At 52.3% G+C, this 23,142-nt stretch overlaps 2 protein-coding genes across 25 annotated transcripts in view; one reads left to right on the top strand and one right to left on the bottom strand.

The window, feature by feature from the left end:
• The window catches only part of PPFIBP2 (PPFIA binding protein 2), a 147,796-nt gene extending 130,509 nt beyond the window's left edge, over positions 1-17,287 (top strand). For 14 of the 24 annotated variants that reach the window (XM_074372459.1, XM_010964919.3, XM_010964920.3 and 11 more), the window contains 8 exons: positions 1,933-2,083; positions 2,372-2,483; positions 2,711-2,799; positions 3,120-3,242; positions 4,431-4,556; positions 5,383-5,571; positions 6,664-6,840; positions 8,968-12,616. In XM_074372459.1, the coding sequence (XP_074228560.1) occupies positions 1,933-2,083; positions 2,372-2,483; positions 2,711-2,799; positions 3,120-3,242; positions 4,431-4,556; positions 5,383-5,571; positions 6,664-6,840; positions 8,968-9,249 (1,249 nt within the window). In that variant the 3' untranslated portion in view covers positions 9,250-12,616. Of the gene's footprint in view, positions 1-1,932; positions 2,084-2,371; positions 2,484-2,710; positions 2,835-3,119; positions 3,243-4,430; positions 4,557-5,382; positions 5,572-6,663; positions 7,387-8,967; positions 12,617-12,678; positions 12,942-13,188; positions 13,210-16,299 lie in introns of those variants that run through there. The other 10 variants (XM_010964925.3, XM_074372464.1, XM_074372460.1 and 7 more) reach the window with 8 other exon arrangements.
• Positions 10,475-23,142, bottom strand: CYB5R2 (cytochrome b5 reductase 2). The gene is made up of 9 exons (XM_074372467.1): positions 22,990-23,142; positions 17,516-17,659; positions 17,190-17,262; positions 14,844-14,950; positions 14,450-14,579; positions 13,764-13,847; positions 12,931-13,016; positions 11,764-11,863; positions 10,475-10,905 (listed from the first exon to the last, which is right to left on the bottom strand). The coding sequence occupies exons 1-9, from the start codon at positions 23,008-23,010 to the stop codon at positions 10,733-10,735; spliced, it is 918 nt and encodes a 305-aa protein (XP_074228568.1). The 5' UTR covers positions 23,011-23,142; the 3' UTR covers positions 10,475-10,732.

Here is a 23,142-nt window from a genome sequence, read left to right as displayed (position 1 = left end):
TTCTTGTTGAAGTATAGTTGATTTACAATATTGTGTTAGTTTCAGGTGTACAGCAAAGTGATTCAGTTATACAAATATATGTATTTATCTATATTCTTTTTAAAAAGTCTTTTCCATTGTAGTTGATTACAAGATATTGATTATAGTTCTCTGTGCTATACAGTAAAGCCTTGTTTTTATGTTTGGTAGTCTGTATCTGTTAATCCCATACTTGCAATTTATCCCTCACCCCCCTTCTCCTTTGGGAACCGTAAGTGTGTTTTCTGTGTCTGTGAGTCTGTTTCTGTTTTGTAAAGAAGTTCTGTTGTGTGTGTGTATACATATGTTTGTATATATCTCACATCTTCTTTATCCAATCATCTGTTGATGGACACTTAGGTTTTTTCCATGTCTTGGCTGTTGTAAATAGTGCTGCTATGAACGTTGAGGTGCATGTATCTTTTTGAATTAGAGCTTTCGCCTTTTCTGGATATATGCTCAGGAGTGGAATTGCTGGATTCTATGGTAACCCTAGTTTTTTAAGGAACCTCCATACTGTTCTCCACAGTGGCTGCACCAATTTACATTTCCACAACAGTCTAGGATGGTTCCCTTTTCTCCACATCCTTTCCAAATTTATATTTGTAGACTTTTTGATTATGGCCATAAAATGGTGTTTTCAGGTCATTCTGGCCCTTTAAGGAATTTCCTCACTTGAAGAACAGCTCAGCCAGGCATTAAAAAAAAATTTTTTTAACCGGCATTTTAGGAATACTCTCTTGGAAGGAATCTTTTGGAATAGCTTGTCTTCTGTATTCCATGAATCCTCCTTTATTTTTAAAAATGAATATAGAGTTGCTTTGTCAATCTCCCCACCCCCTCCAGACTCAACTGGGATTTTGAAGGTGCCGTTACATGCACACTATAAATGAAAAATTGATGTCTTTAAGAACTGGTGGCTTTGTCATGCCCAGGCTTTGTCTAGGAACATGATCCAGCTCTTCATTTATTCATGTGTTTTTTCATGTTGCTCAGTTGAGTGTTGTAGTTACCACCTCCCCCTGTCCCCACACACAGTTACTCAGGACCCATGTTTTCCTTGTACAGGCAACTCCTAGCCATTTTATAACTGGTTGCTATATGTGGGATTTTTAAATTATTAGAACAAAAAATGTTAGTGTCTGTGCATTGATGGTATATAGAAAATTATTGATTTGTGCATGTCACAGAAATACGAGTGTACGTCTGTGTAGCGTTAAGCTAGCGTACCCTGCTGAGTTCTCTTGGGCTTTCTGGGTGGGCAGTTATATCACCTGAAAAGAATGGCTTTCTTTCACTCCTGTCTTTCTAATAGCTATACGTTTAATTTTATCTGTTCTTATTCTAGCTGCAACAGTGAGACCAGTGTTACCAGTACTGATAAAAAAGACTGTCTTTTTATTGACTTTACTACAAATGCCCCTAGTGTTCCATAGTAAATAAGACATTACCTGTTGTTGACTGGAGGAGGGCTTTTGTTTTGTTTTGTTTGTAATGTTAGAGAACTGACCCCTTTTTCCTAGTTTTCTAAGTGTTTTCCTAAGAAACAGTGTTGAACCCTGTTTAAAACATGATTCAGTTGTGAATCTTCATCCTAAGGGGACCGCAACTCTAGGCTTTGGCACGTGTGCCCGTGTGCATGGACCGACGGCACACGTGAACACAGCCTCCGGGGGGCGTGCGGTGGCCCCGAGCTCTCAGCAGCTGCAGGGTTGAGATTCAGACCAGGTGTTATCCTGGGAAACTCTGGAGTCTGCCTCAAATGAGTGCGTTGTAGTGGAGTTCTGTTCAACTAGACCCCACGGTGGGAGTTGTTTGTTAAAACAAAGTTTCCCTTTTTTGCGAGGTGCTGTTATGTTCAGATGCGCCCCAGGCTCTCCCACTAACAGGGTCCTGCTGTTTCCTGCTTCCCAGTGATGCCAACGCCCCCTTCGCCCAGTGGAGCACGGAGCGTGTGTGTGCCTGGCTGGAGGACTTCGGCTTGGCTCAGTACGTGATCTTTGCCAGGCAGTGGGTGACTTCTGGCCACACTTTACTGACAGCTACCCCTCAGGACATGGAAAAGGTAAGGGCTGAGCCCTGGGCAAGGAGGCTCCCATTTCTCCCCGAATCAATGCATGGGGAGGTGAGGGCCCCCCCATACCTAGAGCCTCCGCCCCCCCACTCCCCCCACAGGAGGCTGGACAGAGGGCGCCGAGGTGCTCTCTGTTGCTGCGGGTTGATCCCAGGGCGCTGGGCAGCGGTCTGCTGCCCCACTCCCCCTGGAGGGGAGCATCTCCACCCAGATGCAGCATCTGGTGAGAGCCAGGCTGTCCGCCAAGATCTCATCTCTGTCTTCATCTCTCAATTTCAGGAGCTGGGAATTAAGCACCCTCTTCACAGGAAAAAGCTGGTTTTAGCAGTGAAGGCCATCAACACCAAGCAGGAGGAGAAGTCGGCCCTGCTGGACCACATTTGGGTGACACGTAAGGGCAGGCCTGTGTGTGCTACGTTTCTGGCAGCTCCTAAGAGTCGACAGTCTCCGGAGAATGTGTGCCTCGAAGGCAGCTGTCTCCGTGGGACAGGCAGACAATGACTGAACTTTAGGGAGGGATACAACTGGAACTCCAAAGTGGTCATTTGTTGCTTGTTTTTTTTTTTTTGGCATCAACTTTCTCCCATTTTCATGAATTTCAACTCCCTCTTTCTGCAGGTTGGCTCGATGACATTGGCTTACCGCAGTACAAAGACCAGTTTCATGAGTCCAGAGTGGACGGGCGCATGCTGCAGTACCTGACTGTGGTGAGGGTCCCTCCTCCGGCGTCTCAGTTCTCCCTGTGAGCACCCAGCTCCACTCTGGTGTCCCTGTGGTGGTTATTTTAAACTTGAGTCCACCATCCCCCCATATTCTTAAGGTCTTAAAACAGTGTTGTTTGTCACCTAAGGGGTCCCGAGTACCAGAGCACGAACCGTCGTGCCAAGGAGAGCTGTTGCTGTGTCCACGTGCACCTTCCCGACACGTGGTAGACGACCTGTCTATGCTTAGTCTGGGAAGGAGCCTCAGAGGTCGCGTTTGTCACTTTGGAAACTCTGGTTCATCAACCACAGCTTTTCTCTTCCAGAATGATCTACTCTTCCTAAAAGTCACCAGCCAACTACATCATCTCAGCATCAAATGTGCCATTCACGTGCTGCACGTCAACAAGTTCAACCCCCACTGCCTGCACCGGCGGCCAGCTGATGAGGTGAGGGCAGGCCAGCACCTACATAGGGAGCCCCGAGCCAGGACATCTGTCAGATCAGGTGTGAGGAGACCAGAGCAAATCACCGCAAAATGGCTGCATTTCAGACCACGGCGCTGTGGATTCGTTCCTTTGCTGGGGCTTCCTGGTGCCCCAACACCCCTGTGGCCTGTACCCATGTCCCACATCAGCCACTAGCCCTCCAACTCCCACCTCCTCTGGGGAGACACATACTAGGGGCCGGAGGGCAGGAGTAGTCTTTCAAAGCATCATAATGGCCGAAGGAGATGAGGAAATGGAGCAAAGAGGAGGGACGGAAAAGACAAAGTGGAAGGTTGGGTGTCAAAGCAGGCAGAGGAGTGGGGCGGAGGAGCCAGTAGGGAACCAGACATGTCAGAGTAGATCTCCCTACTCGAGATAAAAAATTAACTGACCTCCAGCCCCAGGTGCGCAGGGGATCCGTGAGCTGGTTTTGCTAGAGAAAAAATAGTGTAGGTAAACACAGCAACTCAGATCCTGGAAAATTCTGATAATTTTCCATGAACCTCTGGGTTCTTGGTGGGCCCTGAAGCTACGGGGTTGTCAGTTACATCCCGTCTCCTAAGTTCCAGTCTAACCCTGCTGTGAGAGTCACGCAGCTTCCAGGGGATTAAAAATTCCTGCCTTTACCCCTCGCTCCTCTTTTCTCCTTATTCAACGAACATGTTTTAAACACCTACTGTATGTCAGGCACAGTGCTGGGCATTTTGAAGACCCAGATGCCACTTGCAGACACTTGGGTGTAAGTATTTTAAGGTGTGTTCTCCTGAAACATTTGGCCACGCCAGGGAGCTCTTCTGTCTGTGAAATAGTCAGCTCATAATTCATAGACCTCCGCAGAGTTCTGTTGAATCACAGAATGAATGACTGTATGCCTTCATGGATTAGCCCCAGAGTGACCAGAGATTTGGGGAGTAACAGGATTCCAGAATCAGACATCCCAGTGTAGAAGATCCTGCAGGTTCAGTGAGAGCTTTATTTCCTGGAACCTGGGAAGGCTCCCGGGAAGCTGGCCGGGAGGCCTGGGTCCCTGGGTGTGAGGGTCGTCTTTGGCAAGGCATCGGAGCCTGGCTTCCTCACAAGGGCTGGCTCCACAGAGGAGCATGGAAGACTTTAAGCCTGACTTCTTCACTCTCCTTCTCCCTCTCACAGAGTAACCTTTCTCCTTCAGAAGTGGTGCAGTGGTCCAACCACAGGGTGATGGAGTGGTTGCGGTCCGTGGACCTGGCGGAATATGCACCCAACCTTCGTGGGAGTGGTGTTCATGGAGGTCTCATTGTGAGTGGCTTTTTGGGCTGGCCCACCTGCCTTGGTGCCACCTGGGGTATTCAGAAACTGCTTTCTTAAGGGCTAGACTATATCCAAGTAAGAAATGATACGTGATCTGAACCCTTTGTGTAAACTGAAGAAGGTATAATCGGATCATTTGTTAATAGATGTCATGGAGAGGGGAGGGCATAGTTCAGCGGTAGAGCACATGCCTAGCATGTATGAGGTGGTAGGTTCAATCCCCAGTGCCTCGATTAAATGTATAAATAAATAAACCTAATTACCCCCCCCAAATAAAAAAATTAAAAAAGAACTGACCATGGGTGGTGGGGGAGAGGACAGCAGTAGATTTCATGGAAACAAGGTGGCTTCTGGAGAGACTTCCCCAGCCACAGACCTGGAGGATCCCAGGACAAGGGGGTTGCATGAGCATCAACCGTTAACCAGGCAGCTCCACTTTGCTGCTGGAGGAACATGGGCTGAAGAGTGAGGGGGAGGCCACCAAAATGTAACGTCCTGCTTGTCACTATACAGTCTGTACCATCGCTCAGATCTGTCAATTGGCAAAGCCAGCAGGGACACCAGGAAGGGGTGGCTCAGTGTTGTCTAGAGCAGACCCCGGGGAACAGCCTCGTCTACAAGGCCACAGCGCTCTGCTGGCCAGTCACAGAGCTGGGCCCTGGGCAGGGGAGAGCATGGGGAGTGGGACACAGGACAAGAGGAGGAGCTTCAGCTCCTGCCCTGGAGGAAGCCTGGCCCATGGGGGCCTGTTTTTCAGTGTCGTCACCTGGCGCCACTGGTGGTCACCACTGCCTTGTCTGTGGTTTCTTCCTAGATCCTGGAGCCACGCTTCACTGGGGACACCCTGGCCATGCTTCTCAATATCCCCCCACAGAAGACGCTCCTCAGACGCCACTTGACCACCAAATTCAATGCCTTGATTGGTCCTGAGGCTGAGCAGGAGAAGCGAGAGAAAATGACCTCACCGGCTTACACACCACTGACCACCACAGCCAAAGTCCGGGTGAGTAGCCCGGCCCTCTGGCCCGTGTTGTGCAGCAGCTGACTAGTGCCTGGAGCCAAACCAGGGTGGGCTGCCTGGACCAGGAGGCGCTCCTGGCTTCTGCCCTGCGGTTTTGGTTTCCTTGTCCACTAGTCTTTGTTAGGCCACCTTTGAGTCTAAGGGAGTGCAGGTCTCTTTATACAGAAATGACTTGCAGGAAGAATCTAGCCTCAGGTGGATAGGAGCTGGTCTTCCCTCCTAGTGCTGCCTTCACTTATTTTGCAAAAAGCAGACAAATTCCCAAGTGTGGGTTCCCTTTGGTCAGGCCCACCTGCACGCCACTCCGGGAGTGCTGTGTGAGGAGCCTGCCCGTCACCTGGTACTGTGCAGGTGGCCAGCACACAGCCGTCCGTCCAGAGGTCCCGAGGTCATCAAGCGCCAGCGCCACTCACTGGGGCTCTCTGAATCTCACAAAGCCCCTTTCCTCCTGCCTGAGCCACAGCATCCTCAGACCTTGTCCCCCTGGACCGTAGGCCCACTGCCTGGATTTCTGGAGTCCAGGCAGTCCCTGTCCCCAGCAGCATGGTGATGCCTTAGGTCCAGCTGCAGTCCATGCACAGACCTCCTTCCCCAAGGGAGCAGGACAGGAAACGTGTCTGGGGGAGACAAGCAGAACAGTGCTGGGGGAAGCTGGAGCTGGGAGGAAGCTAGGGCCGTCCCTGTGACTTCCTGAGGTGCTGGGAGCAGAAGGAGGGGACTGCTCCCCATGGGGTTTCAAGTCCTCCTCTAAGCTCAGCCTCTGTGCAGACAGCAGCATCCTCTGGGAATCCCCAGTCCCCCCAGGGAACATGAATATCACTAGTGGGACAGCCGGGCCAGAATTTCGGGCCCAGAGTCCTGGAGGAGCAGCTCTCCTTGCTCGCGAAGATTTATCTGTGGGCCTTTCCCCAGCACAGAAGTTGCTTGCAGAAGCTCTGTTTTGTTAAGAGTTTTTCTAGAAGCAGCTTGCCTTGCTCCTTTCCTCACGGGCCTGCTCTGAAATGTACTGCCAGGGGTAGCTGCATACCAGTTTGATAATCACTTTCTCATAATCTTGCCTCTGCTGTGTTTTAGCCACGGAAACTGGGATTTTCACATTTTGGAAACATAAGGAAAAAGAAGTTTGATGAATCGACAGACTACATTTGCCCGATGGAGCCCAGTGACAGTGTCGGTGACAGTCAGAGGGCCTACAGTGGCTACCGGGGCCTCAGCCCCCTCGATGGCCCTGAAATGGACGGGCTGGACCAGGTGGGACAGATTAGCTGATGCCTTTGTCACCTGTACTGTCTGTGCATCCTGCGAGCTCACGGTTACACTGGGTGTGTCCTTCTGTAACTGCACCTCACCCCCTGTGTGTGTGCATGACTAGCAGAGAACATTCCAGCCACTATGTACCCCTGGGCCAGTCTCTCTCTGAACCCTGAGGGTGGCCAGGGTACGAAGCTGCAACTTTGCTAAGGAGCCAGGCTCTGGGGACTCAGGAGGAAAGACACTTAAAGATGCTTGTACATTTTCAGTTAAGTCTGATTGTCCACCTTCAGCTCCAGTGGCAACACACAAGCCTAGACATGGTCCAGAGACCATGGACAGTCCCGAGAGGCTCAGCTCTCGGCCCCTTGGCTGTGCCCCACTTGAGGGCAATCCCAAGTGCCTTAGGCCTGTGGCCAGTCTCAGCTGAGACCGAAGGGACAGCAGCAGGGACTTCTGCCACAGTGACAATATAATTGCCCTGCCTTCCTTCTGAGGTGGTCGCTTTTTTCTGGTAATAATAACCATATTTACGTAGAATGCAAAGTGCGCAGCACACCTTCCATCTTGTCGGGAGGCAAGCTCCGCACCTCTGGACACGGAGTCCTGCTCGTCCGTCACGCAGCTCGAGAGCCGTTGCCCCTGAGCTGGGTTAGGATCTGCGGGTGTCCTGGGTGAGGGAGATGGAGCCAGGAGGGATCCCCATCCTTTGAAGGTCTCTGGCCTCGCTTCAGGCTCCACCACCCCACGTGCAGCCCAGGGGCACTTTGCATCTCACACACATTGTGATTGGAGGGCACGTCTGTCATGCAGACCCCAAGGTTGTTTCCGTTTCAGTGGCCTGGGTCACCTGGTGAAGGGGGCGTGAGAGACCGGGCAGCCTTGCTGGAAAAGCCCTCTGTTCTTGCACGTGCTGTGTCTGCTCCGCAGTTACTGACCTAGCTGGGCCCAGAACCCTGTGGGAGTTGGTCTGGAACAGACCTGTCCTGATGCAGAGGCCAACTAACTGTCTTCTGGACGGGCCCCGCCTGGCTGAGGACTGGGGGAGGGACACACCTGCCCGACTGGGCTCCTGATTGTGAGATTCCGGTTTGCCCCAGTGCAGCTCTTGGCTCCACTGGGTCCCCTGGGCCTCATCTGCAGAAGCATGACAGAAGCATTTTAACTGGCTGGTGGCCGGGAGGGGCCTGGTGACCCCGGTTTGAACACTGATTCTGTCTCAGATGAGGGTGATGTGAAGATTTGCTTTTTAAACTACCGGCAGCCTCAGGCCATGGCCTCGGACTCCCCGTGCAGTCTCGCCTGCAGGAGATTGGGGTACAGGCTCGCCAGCTGGCACGACTGCTGTTTGATCCCAGGGCTGGGACCACTGAAGGACAGGTGCTCCCTGAGTCTGACACCTGAGCACTGCAGTTTAGAGCCACAGTCAGGGGCAGGCTTTGTCCCTTATCTTTTATTGTGTCCTGGTGGGAGAATCTCTGCATGTGCTGCTGTCAAACCCTGAATAGGATAGTTATGCCACTAATCCTCTGTGCAGCCTTAAGCAAGGCCTGTATGACTTTGTGGGCCTCAGTTCTCCCACCAGCAAAATGAGGGGTTATACTCAATGCCCTCAGAGGATGCTTCCAAATCTAAACTGCCCAAATAGGTTTAAAGAAGATGGGGCAGGCCAGCATTACCTGAGGAGGGGAAGGAGGCTCCTGGGAGTGAGGATGCCCGGCTACACCTGTCAGTGTCTGGGGTCCTGCTGGTGCCAGAAATGATGTGCTCAGCACCCTGAAGGCCTTCATCCCTGTTGCTCTGCCCCTGGAGAGAGCTGGAACACCGAGCATGTGCGACAGGGCTGCTCCAGCTGCCCTGTCTGTGCCCTGCTCCTGTGTACCCTTAGTTCTGGTGCCAGGGTGGGGATGCAGGAGTGTGTGTGCATGACTGGGGGACACAGGAAGCTCTCCCTTTCCCAAGGACAAAGGCAGCATGTGCCCCAGCCATCTGTCACTCCCCAGGACCTGGCCAACTCCTTGCCTCTTGCCCCAGGAGCATGCCTGAGCAGGCTAGGGCATGCATGCCACCTCTGCGACTCACAAGCTCGGCCCAAGCGTGCTGATCAGGCTGCTGCCCGTTTTACAGATGGCACCTTCGGAAGGCACCGTGACGCAGATAGGGCTCCTCTCCCAAGACATTCACCGCCTCACGGTAGGACTCTGGCCCTCTCTCCACAGTAGGACAGGTACCGGGGAGGCCCTGGGAGTTTGGTGTGGTGGTGCACAAGGCCTGGGGCAGCCCCCATGCCTATCTGAACCTGTGTCATCTCTGCTGGGGGAGGAGCAGCAGGTGGGGCTGGGTGCCGGAGTCAGCCCTGAGGCAGAAGGCAGCCCAGAGGCCTCTGTTAGCCTGCCACCAGCCTTCTAAAGGTGCCAGGTCTCAGACCCTCTTACCAGGCTGAGACGGTGAGGAAACCAAGGTGCTCAGCAGCTCTGGGTCACCTGCCTAGTCAGCCCAAATCCCAGGCCTCATGCCTAGCCTGGTGGACACCGTTCTGCCCTCTCTGTCCATGAGACACACGTATTTCCTACTGCACCTTTGACTGCACGGACATCACAGGCCTGTGAGCGCATCACAGTGTGTCCAGTGGGGAAGCAGCTTAGTCCCGGGGAAGACGAGCCACTCTGGAGGGAGGCTGACCTGGTCCCTGTCTGAGACCTTGGGCAAATCACTCTCTCTGAGCCCTGCCTTCCTTATCTGTAAAGCAGAATAATGGCCTCCTTGCAAGGCGGGTAGGCAGACTGGAGCTGGCGGTGCAAGGCCGGTCCCAGGACTGCCCCAGCACCGAGCCCACAGGCCACAGAAAGTGTCCCTGCTGAGTCCTTGTTGCTGTTTTCCTGACTTACTGAGGCAGGTTAAGAAGACGAGGTTGGGGAGCATCTCCATGAATCTGAACAGCACTCACTTTTATTCAACTTGTGTTTTCTTGGCTCTCACACTGAAATGAATCCACCCAGCCTTGCCCTTATCACCTCTGATAGGCCTCTGGCGGCCTTGAAATAGCAACCTGACCTCCAAGGTACAAGCAATTTATTCTTGATAGTGTTGTCTATTCTAACCCAACACGTGGGGTCCCTGAGACCCCCCCCATGAGCTTAGAGGACACAGGTGTCAGATGGGGCACACCCAGTGCCCCACTGCTTCACCTGTAGTGGCCACAGGACAGCCTTGACCAGAACGCTGTTGAACCCCACCTGTGGCCATGTCCTTTCAGACCATGCTGACCCAAGACCAGCTGCTGACTGACTCCCACCTGGCCGCTCCCAACTGACTGGAGATGACGCTTACTGGCTGAGGGCCCGGTCAGGCATGTGTAGGGCCCGAGTCTGCAATGGGGGGGGTGGCCCACAGCCACCTGCAGAGCCCAGGCCTGGCAGCAGGGCATCTCCGACAGCCGACAGGACGAAGTGGGGCATGTTCACTACACCACGCCCCTAGTGGCAGGACTGGGTAATACAGAAGTCAGATGCCTGAAGAGGCAGGCCACGTTCCGCGTGTAATGAGTCCAGTCTGTCCGTCTGTCCTTCCTTTCCTCCCTCCATTCTCTCCTCTCTCCTTTCCCCCTCCCAAACAGAACCACACTCATCCCATATCTCCTGCACTTAACTTTATTTCAATAAACTAACTATGGGGAGGGGGATACTGAAATGAAATTCCTCAGGCCTCCCCCAAGCAAGGAAACCAGAACCCACTGTGTCTTCATCCTCTTGCATTGTTCTTCACCCCACACCAGAGGAGCACCAGGTACCCAAGGTGCATTACAAGTCACTTCCCTGTTTAACATGGTGAAGCTGAGCTCACTTAGAAAGATGAAGGCGACCAGACAAGTTTGGTCAGAGCAAGGGAGGTGTTAGTAGGTGAAAATCATATCCTTGGTGTAACCCAGTTTCTCCAGGTTTGGGTGTGCAGCTGTCTGGATCAGGGCTAGTGGGCCACATACCAGGATGAATGTGGACCTCCCAGGAGGCGGGAGGTGCTCTTTGATCATATCCTCGGTAATGAAGCCTGAGCTGTACTTCCAGCCTGCGATCAAGCAGAAGAAAGCTGTTGGGGAGGCCAGATAGTTTCACTGACCCCTGGCCTCTCGACCACCTGCCCTCCCTCGCTCAAGCGAGAAAGAGGGAGACAAGCCTGCTCGCCAAGGCCTAGACACCTGCACTACTGTTCTCTGCAGAGAGCTGGGAGTAGAGGACATGGGGGACCCAGGCAGCCCTCTTCAGTATCTCAGATCTCAGTCTCACTGCTGGGACTCTGACGCCCTGGCGCTGGTGTCTGCCTGCTGTAAGCACTGGCGAGAGTGAGATAAAGGCATCCAGGTGTGGTGTGACTCAAAGCAGTCTGGTGGAGGAGAGCTGTGCTGGGCAGTGTGCCCTGTGGCATTTGGGGGCTGCTCAATCGGTTGGGTGGTGCCCTCTGCTGGGCAGCGAGCTGTATGACAAGGCAGGCACAGCTCTGGACCGTGAGGGCCTGTGGGGTGTTGTACTGGGGCTGCAGCAGCTGTATGGGACTCAGCTTGTGAGGACTGCTATCCTCAGCAAGGTGAGTGGTGCAGAGTCAGAAGGGTCAGTGGCCGTATCAGATGTAGTGTGAGTGATGGCTCTGTGGGATGCCGTGTGGAGGGGGTGTTCAGGGTGGCCTGGGGCCTCTGTGTTCCCGATGTTCAGTGTAGTGTGCAGCGTGCTGCTGATACTGGACGCCTGCCCTAGGCTGCCCTTACAAGCAGGTCATCCCAAATCCTCTCTTCAATTTCCTGAATTTCCCCTGTGGTGACATGGCCCAAGGCCTCAGGCCACCAAGCCCAGATCTAACCAACCAACCCACCCAGGGACTAGTCATTGACTGAGTCAAGGGGACCCACAGCAGGGACAATGGGGGCCATACCAACAGGAGGCCTGTCCAGGGTGTACCACAGTTTGAACTGCTTTGGATGGGTTCTGGCAACTTCTTCAAGCTCTTTTCTCATCAAGATATCCTCCTCTGTCTAGAAGAGAAGCAACATGAGCCACATCCTTCCAGGGTATCCCACCTGTTCCCAGACCCAGCACACGGGTCAGGGCACACCCGCCCCAGTCACCCAGCTCTAGCTTGGGTACTCACTGCCAGCTCTGCGGCAAATTCTGCCACAGCTCCTGCACACAAACCCCCTCTGGTAGGGGGGAGGCTCTGGGTGACGGCCCTCAAGCCAGAGGATGTGGCTGAGCCCTAGGGGTACCAGCCCCACCACCAGCATCCACTCTGAGCGCCAGGCAAGGCAAATCCGTACTGTCCTGGGATCTGCAGGGACTGCGAGGGGCCAGGGCAGTGATCTATGACAGTGTACATAGTCTGCAGCACTGGAGAGCTACAGGAGAGAGGCAGAGGCTGGAACCTCTGCTGGGGAAAGTGAGCCAAAGCCTCAGAGATGCTGCCCACAAGACCCCGATCTTAAAACTCATCCCGATCCTCGTCCCAGTGATTCCACTTCTGTGATTCTGTTTAAGAAAACCATCTAAGCGTGATAAAGCCTCAACACAATTATTCAGTGCTGTATTGTTTGTAACTGTGAAAACAACCTGAATGTGGAAGATTTAGTAAAGGACGGTACAACTTGGTATAGACTCAAATGAAAGTATTTATAGAGTTTTAAGGAAAAGGCCTGTGTGGCAATGATGAGTGAAAAAACCCCAAAAATGAAAAACTGTATGTGTAATTGTAAATATATACCATATACAGAAAAGATTTTAAAAAAGTAAAACATTTGTTTGCTTCTGTATTTTCTGAAATTTCCACTAAAGGCATCTATGATTTTATAAACAGAATTATGTACCAAATAAGGAAGGAAAGTTTAGTGCTTGTGGTCAGTTGGGAAGACGAGAGTTAAAAAAAACCCAAACAAATGGAAACATACGCCTGGACTCAGCGTCTCTGGCCACGAGCCCTCCCGTGACCACAGGCACCTGAGCAGCATGAGCTCCATGAGCGTGGAGAGAGGATGCAGAGGCCTGCCCAGTGAACAGCGGAACACTGCATCCCACCCCTGCTGACTCAGGGCTGACTCCGCAGACTGACCTGGTTGGCAAAGATGAGGGACATCCTGGTCCTGTCACTGGGCTTCTTGGTGATGCAGCGGATGAGCTGCAGCATGGGCGTGATCCCTGGAACACAGTCAGTGGGCAGGCCGGCTGTCCCTCCCCATCTGGTGCCCACAGTCCCCAGGCGGCAGCAGCTTCGTGAGTTTCCCTGGCCCCGATTTTACTTTTCTCACTTCTGTCCCCAGAACTCCAGGTGGGTACCCACCCTTCATTTTGGTTTTCCCTTCTGATGCAGCAATAAAGCAAAAGCCCATCATGTTTACACAGCAAGATGGAGGGAGCACTGGCTTTGGAATCGGGCTGCATTTCACACCCAGCTCCCTCACTAACTGTCCGACTAAGGTGAGTCAGGCACATCTGAGCTCTTTAGTGTCCCCATTTCTAAAACAGAATTAATGGCGAGTAAATGTGATAGTTTTATAGGTGCCCGTTTTGGTGCCTGGCATGTTGTAGTTCTTGTCACATTTGCTCTCATCTTCCAGGCATTCATTTTCAAGGGATGGGGAGCAGCAGCCTTGAACAGGATCTAAGAGCCCTTGGCAGACCACGTGTGGACTTGCCCAGGCTGGCCCCCAGCCTCTGCCCTGTTCCCAGCCTGACCTGAGAGGTTCCAGGGGCTCCTGGGGAAGCCCCCATGTTGACTAAGGGGAGCGGGGTGCACAGGGTCAGTGTCAAGATATGTCATTGTCGCTGCGCTCCCATCTAAAACAGAAGGAATCTCTCCCATCACCCCTTGTAAGACCAAATGACTCCGAAGCCAGGAAGGTGTCAGAGCTGACCCTGTGGTTCAGGCCCCCAGTAGCCTCTTACCTGTGCCCCCGGCAATCATTCCCAGGTGATGGACCAGTTTATTTTCAGGCTCACTCATTTTGTACGGCTTGATGGCAAACTTCCCTGAAACACAGAGGATACTTCTGATGCCTGAAGCTCTTGACTGAGAGCCTGCAGAACCTCACAGACGTTTTCCTTGGGATTCCCAGGAAGCAAGTCTACCCAAGGGAGTGGATGCACCATTTTTTGCCAGAGGAGCAAGCCAGGGTGCCCTCTTTGGCCAGCCCAGGTTCACTGCTGCCCAAGGTGGCAGTAGAGCCGGGGTATCCTCGGGGAATAACTGGGCCTTTTCTTCTGAGGAAGGAGGGAGACATGCTGAAGCTAACATGGAGCCTCACACAGTACTCTTACCCAGTGTGAATGAGTGTAAATGATGAGCGTGTGTGTAAAAGGATGAGTGCGCTCCACCCACCCACCATCCATCTTTCAGCATTAGCAAGTGCCTTTCGTGTCTCAGGCATCGTGCTGGAGATATAGTGATGAGGAAACACCAAATCACCCCTGTACCTTCATGACGCTGATAATCTCCTCCAGTGTGAATGAACGTAGGAAGACTTGAGGGAAAAGTCCACGTGACTCAAATCTGAGTAGTTTTCTAGAACCATGTAACAGCCTTAGGGATCTTCCCCCTCCCAGCTAGAGGCCCACTGTGAACCCCCCAGTACCTGACCCCTGATAGAAGAGGCGCCCAGATGGCCCTCGAAAAAGGATGGTGTCCCCAATTTTCATGTTCTCCAAGTACTGAGTCATCTTCCCCCCTTCTGGATGATTAGGGTGTACATTTTTGAAGTAGATCTGAAAAATAAGGCAGCATAGTTTTCATACCTTAGACCCGAGGCCATGGCCACACACAACTCAAAAATCTGTCTGCCACCAGAAACCACGCGGAGAAAATCCTCTGCACTCGCTCTAAGCAGCCCCTGAAGACTTCCGCAGGTCAGCAGCTTCACTGTTACGTGACACTGCTGGGAAGCCCTGTCCTGGGCACATGTTCCTTCCCCCACCACCGTGAACAGGCTTGTGGGGGTGATGCGGCTGGACGTGGTAGGCATCACTTACCTTTATGATTAAGTCCACAAAGCCAAGATCATCATCACTGGACACAGGCGTATAAGCCCTGATCACCAAAACATCATCAATTTTGGCCAAGAGATGAACATAGTTACCTACAGAGAAAGCACTAAATGTTACGACCAAGCAGGGCCAGCCTAAACAGGACCCAGGATTGCTCTAAAGGACTGAGCCTGGGAGAGGGGCAGGTGCACAGCGCAGCAGGATGCATGGGGGAGGGGCCCAAGTCCAGGATGCCCAGATCCTAGGCCTGCCCTCATCACTCCATGTGCAACCCTGGGTAAGTCACTTCACCCCTATGTACCTGCCCTGGTTCCATGACAGTGTAGTGGTGGGCATCACAAACAGGAAACCTACCATCAGGGTGTGCTCACTGTGTCAAAGTGCTCTGTGGAGCAGGAAGAGCTAATTAAAGCTGGAGGCTGAATATTAAAAATTACAGAAAGGTGTTTCCCTTTTAAAGCCAAATATACTGCCTTCCCAAAGTCATTTCTTCCTAAACTGGATGTAGCACTGGAAGAGTCACAGCCCCTCATCTGTACCCCGCTGCCTGGCACAGAGCAGCCTGGGCTCACAGGCATGCAGGACCCCAGGATTCAGACACCCATGGACCAGGTGTTCCAGCAGGACCACTGTGGCACCATGGTTCTGCTGAAGGGCAGTGGTGAAGTTCTGAACCATGTAATTCTGCCCGTCCAGGGTGGAAATGAATGGACCAGGTGTGGCCAGAGACCTACAAGTCATGACTACATCCCAGCATGACGCGATGAACTGGGCCACTCACATTTCTGTTGGAACATGGGAGACCAGTGACTAAAGCAATTAGTGGTGAAGCAGAAGCTGCAATCGAGAGATTCTGAGAGACAGAGGCAAGGGAAAGTTCTGTGTCAGTATCTGAGGGAAGAGAGGCTGTGCCTGCACCAGACAGAGGGAGCAGATGTGCAGCCAGAAGCAAGACCTAGGGAAAGACAGAGAAGAGGAAGAAAGGGGGACAAGGAGGGAGGGGACACAAGAGGGGCATGAGACAGAGCCTTTGAGGGGCCCTGAAGCCTGAGGCTCAAACACTCTGGGCTCAGAAAGGACAGGCTCAACAAGACCCTGGCTGTGGCGCGGCTGGGCACCTGGGCTACCCAGGAATAATCACCTGAGGCAGCTTCCTGCTGAGAACTAATCTGATACTGGAAACCTTAGAAAGGCTCTTGCAGATTCCACCAACCTGACTCTGGCCTGGCAGCCACCCCAGAGAAAACGGCCTCATCTCCAGCCAGCTTTGCTTCAGCGGAGCTGGGAAGCATGAGCAGTCTCCAGAGGCTCTCCCAGATGCCTCTCAATTACCTGGTCCCCCTAAACTGCGCTGCCTGCGCCGGCGCTGACAGAGTGGGTCATGACAGTTTCTAAGACATTCTATTTCTCAGAGGTTTCCATTTAGCCTTCTCGCCAACAGGACTGACCGCACAGGCCGAGCTGGAAGGCAGGCTGATGCTGAGTTCTTATGGCTGAAGATGGAGAGAAGCAGCAGCATGGAGGCTGGGGGGCCAGGCTGGCTGCTTCGTGGGTAATTTCATTGCCTTAAGAGGTGACATCAAGGTTCTGTCCCGTGCACACAAGCCAAGTAGGCTGTGGAAGATATCCATCAGGCAGGCAAGCAGCACTAGCATTCTGTGCAAAGTTCCAGGAAGTAGGCCTAGCAGAGCACTAAGACTGACAGCCATCTGGTGACAGGACAGAATAGAAACCAGCTAACTCGGAACTCTAGGACTGCTAGGGCTGGTATCCACAATGGACCCCTCCTTGAGTGGGTCTGAGGCCCCTGCTGAGAAACCACATACTGTGTGTGGTGGGGAACATCTGACTCCCTCCTGCCTCTCCAGACATTCTGGGCCTTTCTCCTGACTGTGTGAGAATGTCAGTTCTTCCCATCCCTCCCATGGGCACAGCACTTTACAATTCCTGAATTTTCACATCCATCAATCACTTAATCCTCACGCCTGAAGTGGCAGACAGGCCTTGGGAAACCCCATTTCATAGACTGAGGCTCAGAGAGGTTGAGGGACTTGCCTAAAGTTGCCCAGCAAGGAGCAGGCAACAAGATCTTAGACCTTCTGACTCTAGACTCACTTCTTTTCAATGCTCATTAAGGTATCACTTTTGTGTCAGCCCAAATGGAACAATGAAAAAGCAAATGGACTGTCCCCAACCCCCTCTCCCTACCTCTCTGAGCTCATATGGCTCAGGAAAGGTAGCAGGGCAACCTTTAAACCCCAGCTGAGTTTCTGGCAGGAGCAGAGTGCCTGCAAGGCCCAGGTCCCAGTGATGACACCAAACCCCACTCACCTACAGGAAGCCCTAAGGCATGGTCTGGTGATGGCAGTCCAAAGCGGAACCTCCGGGTGTTGTGACTGATTTGCTAATAAAACAGAAAACAGAGGCAAGCTCTGTCAGCTTTCTGGAAGCCCTGTTGGGCAGCTCAGATGGGAAAGAGCTCCCAGCAGATACACACAACAGGCAGTGGCAGTGGGGAGCAAACTAGAGGCCACGAAATGCATGTCCAACTGCCCTGCCTCCCCAGCCATCACATTCCCCACCACTTCGTCTTCCTCTCGTCTTCCTCTAGCATCACCCATCCCACCCCTGACAACAGAGGAGGGATGAACCATCACCTCTTTCTCAATCAAGGGCAGAGGGTACTTGGTTTCAGGGTCCTGTAAGGTGATGGGATGTCTCCTCTTGAAGTTCATGTTCTTCAGGGCCAACAGGAGCACAGTGACCCCAATAACAGTGATGGCGAGGAGCAGGGACGGGTCCTACCAGACACAATGTGAGCAGGGCACTTCAGGTCCTGCTTGTTCCGGGCAGGATTGCTCTCAGGGGCAGCGGCACCCTCCCCACCAAAGGCATGTATGAAGCAGGGCTGTGCCTGAAAGAAACTAGGCAGAGGTAAAGGTACTACAACAGAAGACAGGCTGAACCTGTGGTGGAGGGTGGGGAGGGGTCAGCTGCAGATCAGACAAGGCAGGATGTTTCAAACCCCCAGGCAGACGGCCCAGCAGTCCTAACGTCACCGGGCCTTTCCTGCCCATCTGCCTCCATCCCGGCTACAGCCAAGGTGCAAGCCCTGGGAGCTCCCTCCTTGAGGCGGAGCGGGTGAGGATGCTGCTTCTGATTTGGAATGAAGGCGACCGGAGATGAGCTGCTGAGAGCTGAGAGGGCTGGGGCTCACCTCCCCCACTCCCCCTTCCAGGTCTGGCTAGAGCAGGTGTAGGGGTGGGGTGAGTACATCTGTTACCAGAGCTGCTCCAGGTCTTTGCTGAAAACCCATCACCCCCCACCTTTAGCAGGAGTGTCCTTGCTCAAAACCTGCCAAATCCCACCTCGCCACCTTTAGCAGGAGTAAACATAAATCTTGAAGTTAAACGGTCCAGAGATAAGAAACAAAGCTACTCACACAAAAAAGAAAAAGACAGATGCAACCAGCTGGGACCAAGATGGGACAAACCTGACCTCCAACAGATTCTGAGTCTTATTACATGCTCATTTTACTATATTAGCATAATAAATGACAGGATCAGACATGAAGGACACAAAAAGGATAAAAAAAAAGGGGGGTAGCACTTGACTCCCTGAAAAAGCCCTGCCCCCTCCCCAGGGGACTAATACATGCATTAGCTCCATCATTAGCCTCACTCCTCCTCCCTTTGTCTTTATTCTTTAAATTCCTCTCACCAGGTGGGTGAGAAGTTGACCTGTGAACTTAGTCCCTACTTCTCCATTCTTTGGTCACTGAATAAAGCTTGTGCTTTACTGATCTCAGCCTCGATTTCAGTATTCGCCTATTGGAACCTGAACAGAAAAGGAACCCTCCTAGCCAAGACAGAGAGCCTCGGCCGGGGTGGGGCCTGAGCAGGGTCCATATGACTTAATTCAGTCACAAATTTTGGTGCCCAGCGGGGGCCCATTCTTTCCAGTAACTCAAAGTTTACTCACTGACCCAGAGCTGACAAAGCTGGCTAAATAACTGGGCAGTCTGCCCCCAGTTCTCAACCTCTGGGCCAGTGAGGGCTACCAACTTACACTTGAGATGGAAAAGCAGCCAAGGATCCAGTGGACTGCTCCCCAGTAAAGACAACGCCCACCCCCAAGCATACCTACAACAAAGACGCATGTTGCTGTTTGAGGTAGTGTCCAGGGGATGTTTGACACGGGTGCAAAAAACAAACCCGGAGTTCACAAAAACACAAAAACAAAAAGTTTACCAAAAAAAAAAAAGTTTACAAAATATGTAAACCCAGAGTCAGTGGACGGGCAGGCCATTCTTAAGAGCCATTTTATTTCCCAGAGTGCCCTAGACATTAGGAGAAATTAACAAAAGTTGAAGATAGGACCCACCATGCCCACTTCCCGGCTGGTGGAATCAGTATTTTGGGTGTTCAACAACAGAGACACAGAGGTGGATGCAAAGGAAGATAAAGGAGTGGAATGAACTGCCAGTATTCTGGCTTTAGCGATTCAAATGACCCCGACCTCCCAGGGATGACCCCAACCCCCAACCCGCAAAGGGATGAACTGATTGCCTTGGGTTTCAAAGACCATGCCCACAGTGGAGAGGTCTTAAAATCAATCATTGTGCACACTGCATGGAGGAGGGTCATTGGAAGGGGAATGCCCCAAATGTCTTAGAAGGAAACTAAGTGGACCACCATATCCTGGCCTAGTCTCACTGGCTGCACACATAAAAGAAGAAAAAGAAGATTGTAGGGGCCCAGGGGCTCCTCAGAGCACCCTGGAAATCACCCCCAAGGAGCCATGGCTGACCCTGACCATAGTGGGTAAAAACGTTGACTTTTTCGTTGACACAGGGGTTTGAACACCTTGGTTTGTACTTGGTTTGAACACCCAACAAAGCAAAATAACCAAGATAAAGGTAAGACCGTGTAAGTGGAAGGGAAGTCACAGGAGTGCAATTTCATAGAGCCCCTTGAGTGTGATTTCAAAGGGAAAATGGTATCTCACTCTCATATGTTCCAGAATGCCCAATTCTTCTAACAGGAAGAGAATTACTATATAAATTGGGAACTACAATTTATCTCAGAGACAAAAATATCGTATCATATACCACATCAGAGTGAAGACAGCACCTACACCTGAGGAATAAGTTACTGAGCCACTCACTCAATACACCTGTGAACCTGTCACAGCTCTTAAGTTACTTTTCATGAGGACAAACTTACCAATAATTAAGTAATGTGGCAGGCAGTCTTCGTAATTGGCCTTGGCTTTGGTATTGCCTTACTCGGCTTCTACTATTTTGCCTGGCCCCCCTCTCTCAAGCAAACATCTCTTCTGTCTATAGGGGATATTAATATTGAAAGCAGGATGACTAGCTGTTGTTTATTCTTCTTAACTCTGTCCTGTCTCTTATAACTGTCCACGCAGAATGGGAATGCAATGCAGTAGTAAATCTCTCAAGAATCATAGCCCTGTCCACCCCCCAAAAAGAATTACAGCCCACGGACAAAATCTTTCCCAGTGCTGGATCTGTCACCTCTACCCTCAAAGTGACACCTATGGATGAAAGATACTACATTTTATCCCTGAGAAGGACAACCTCACTCTTACCTTGGCTAACGGTTCTGCTAAACCTATCCCTTTTAAAGTTACCTTCCCATCCCTAGTGCAGCTTCCCTGCTTGGACCTCACCCTGGCATTAACATTTCTAACAAATACAAAGCACTCACTTTAAACCAGTGCCATCACTCTAACCCATCTTGCTGCCACTGCCCCTATCAAATGCCCTTACCAAAGGGAAGAACTTGCAATAACACCTTGGGGCTGCCCTGGACTGCAATCAATGCTCCTTCTATTACTCCACAATTTCAGTGCTTCGGGATTGACTCCTAGGGATATCTCACCCATTGGTGCCCTCAGGAACGATTCAATGAGTACACACAAGGACTAGAGGGGAGACGTACACACTGAGGAGAGAGAACACTGGTCGTCTGGTGTTTAGTATATGGCCTTCCTAAGGCCAGGGAAATAGCCACTAGTCCAGAATCCCCCAGGGACCTCTGCTATGCAGATGGGCCTCTCTCCCCACACTGCAAGGGCATCCCCTCTTGGGCCAGCCACCTACAGAGGTGGTTTACCTCCCCAGAAGTGCACCAGGCATGCACGCTCCCTGGGTACCTGTTCCTTTGTGGCTCAGAATAAACCAATTGCCCCATCAGAACAACCCAAGCTCCTCCTTCCCTTCTCTGGGATGGGCTCTAGCCTATCCTTGTTTAGATAATGCCCGAGTTGGTTGACAATGCACGCCGCTAGGCCTGCTAAGTTCTGGGAACCTAGGTATACCATTCGTAATGTCACCCAGCCCGAGATAAAAGCGCAAGAGGACTCATTCTGGCAGAAGTCGGGGTTGCTTTCAGACTAGAGGCCCCACTTTACAAAAATCTCACAAGGGTCCTTGAGGACTTGTCTAAATATATGGGGGATGCCTTACAAGGCCTCCGTACTTCTCTGGACCCACTAGCAAATGTTCCCGACAACAGGCTGGCCCTTGACTATCCCCTGGCTGAGCAAGGGGGGCAGAGTATGCACAGTTATTAATAAAACCTGCGGCACGTATGTCACTAACTTTGGTCAGATTGAGGCAAACATAAAAAAGATATGTGAGTAAGCTCAATGGTTACACAGACATAACACAACAGTCCAAGCTCCATCTGGAATATGCCTAATATTCCCCTCCCCCCATTTCTCAGCTCACTAATTGCTATTATCCTCCTGCTTATCTTTGGGCCTTGCTTAACTTTATTAGTAAACAGCTTGAAGCCATCAAACCTCAGATGTTACTAACACAAGGGTACAAGCAATTGGGACTGCAGCCTGGCAACAATCAGACTTCTTTTAGGGTAATGAGGGAAGACTTCTGCTCCTCTAATCCAGGGAAAAACTTTCCTGTGTTCAGCAGGAAGCAGCTTCAGAGGTGAGACCTTCACTCTTCAGCGCCTCTCAAGAAGGAGGAGCAGTAACAAGGAAAGGGGGGATTTTGTTGCCAGAGCTGCTCCACGTCTTTGCTCAAAACCCATCAAACCCCACCAGTAGCAGGAGCGTTCTTGCTCAAAATCTGCCAAACTCCACCCCCACCTTTAGCAGGACTGAACATAAATCTTTAAGTTAAAGGGTCTGGAAATAAGAAAGGAAGCTAAAAACAAAAAAAGGATAAAACTAAACGGAACCAGCTGGCCCTCCAACAGACCTTCAGTCTCGTGTATTAACTTTACTCCATTAACGTATTCAATGATACACTTACCATCAGCCAGGACCAGACATTAAAAACCAAATAAGGATAAAGGGCTGGCACCCCACTCTCTTAAAAAAACCTGTCTGTCCCCAGTAGACAAATGCACATGCCTCACCATCATTAGCCTCACTCCTCCCTTTGTCTTTACTCTGTAAAATAAAATCCCTCTCGCCAGGTGGGTGAGAGGTTGATCTGGGAACTTAGTTCCTGCTTCTCCATTCTTTGGCTAGTGAATAAAGCTCATCCTGTATTGATCTCAGCTGGAGTTGGGTTACTAGCCTACTCCAACTAGAGAGAAAAAGGACCCTCCCCCGCCTCCTTCCCCAACCCACCCCCTACCCAGTTCAGGCAGAGCTGGCCTAGAGCTTCTGCAGGGTCCATAGGGCTTAATTCGTACACCACTGACTCCGAGGTACTCCATTACCTTAGCGCCTCAGGACACACCAACACTCTCCGAGGCTGACGAACAAGGCCTGGGCCCTCACCTACCAGCGGCTGGGCTGGCCTCCCCCATCCAACCCCCAACCCCTCCACCCCGCAGTCGAGCCCGGCCGGCCCCGCTCCGGCCGGATTTGGGAGAGGTGGGGTCCGCCCGCCCTCTTCTCACGCCGGGGCGCCGACCCCGCCCCGCACCACGCCTCCTCCGGCTCCGCCCCGGCGGCCCAGCGCCCGCCCCGCTCCCAGCCCCTCACGGGCCCGCCGCGCGGCCGCCATCGTCGCCGGGCCTTCTCCCCGGTCCCATCCCGCCCTGGCGCCCGGGAAGCTTCCGCCCGGCTCCTGCCTGTCCCCGCATCTCTGGGCTCTTCCCGCCGGGTCGTCCCGCCGCCGCGAACTCACCCGGAACGAGACGCCGAACATGTCGTCGAAGTGGCGCTGGCTGCTAGGCCGGGCTGGGCCGACGCCGCGGACGCGCTAGGCCGGAATCCGCGCCCAGCACGGGCGCAGGCGCGTGGCGCGCGTGGCGGGCGTGGCGGCACCTACCTCGAGGGC

The sequence above is a fragment of the Camelus bactrianus genome, chromosome 10 (genome assembly GCF_048773025.1).
Source record: "Camelus bactrianus isolate YW-2024 breed Bactrian camel chromosome 10, ASM4877302v1, whole genome shotgun sequence".
In the NCBI taxonomy this organism is placed as follows: domain Eukaryota; kingdom Metazoa; phylum Chordata; class Mammalia; order Artiodactyla; family Camelidae; genus Camelus; species Camelus bactrianus.
This window is presented reverse-complemented; position numbering and strand designations above follow the sequence as displayed.

Bases quoted from the DNA above. Each gene is read 5' to 3' on its own strand.
- CYB5R2 (XM_074372467.1), bottom strand. From the start codon at position 23,010: ATGTTCGGCGTCTCGTTCCGG. The intron at 14,951-17,189 runs GTGAGTGGGGTT...CTTTCTCTGTAG, and splicing joins TGCCTTAGGGCTTCCTGTAG to GTAACTATGTTCATCTCTTG. The intron at 13,848-14,449 runs GTACTGGGGGGT...TCTGTGTTTCAG, and splicing joins CCTCTTCTATCAGGGGTCAG to GGAAGTTTGCCATCAAGCCG.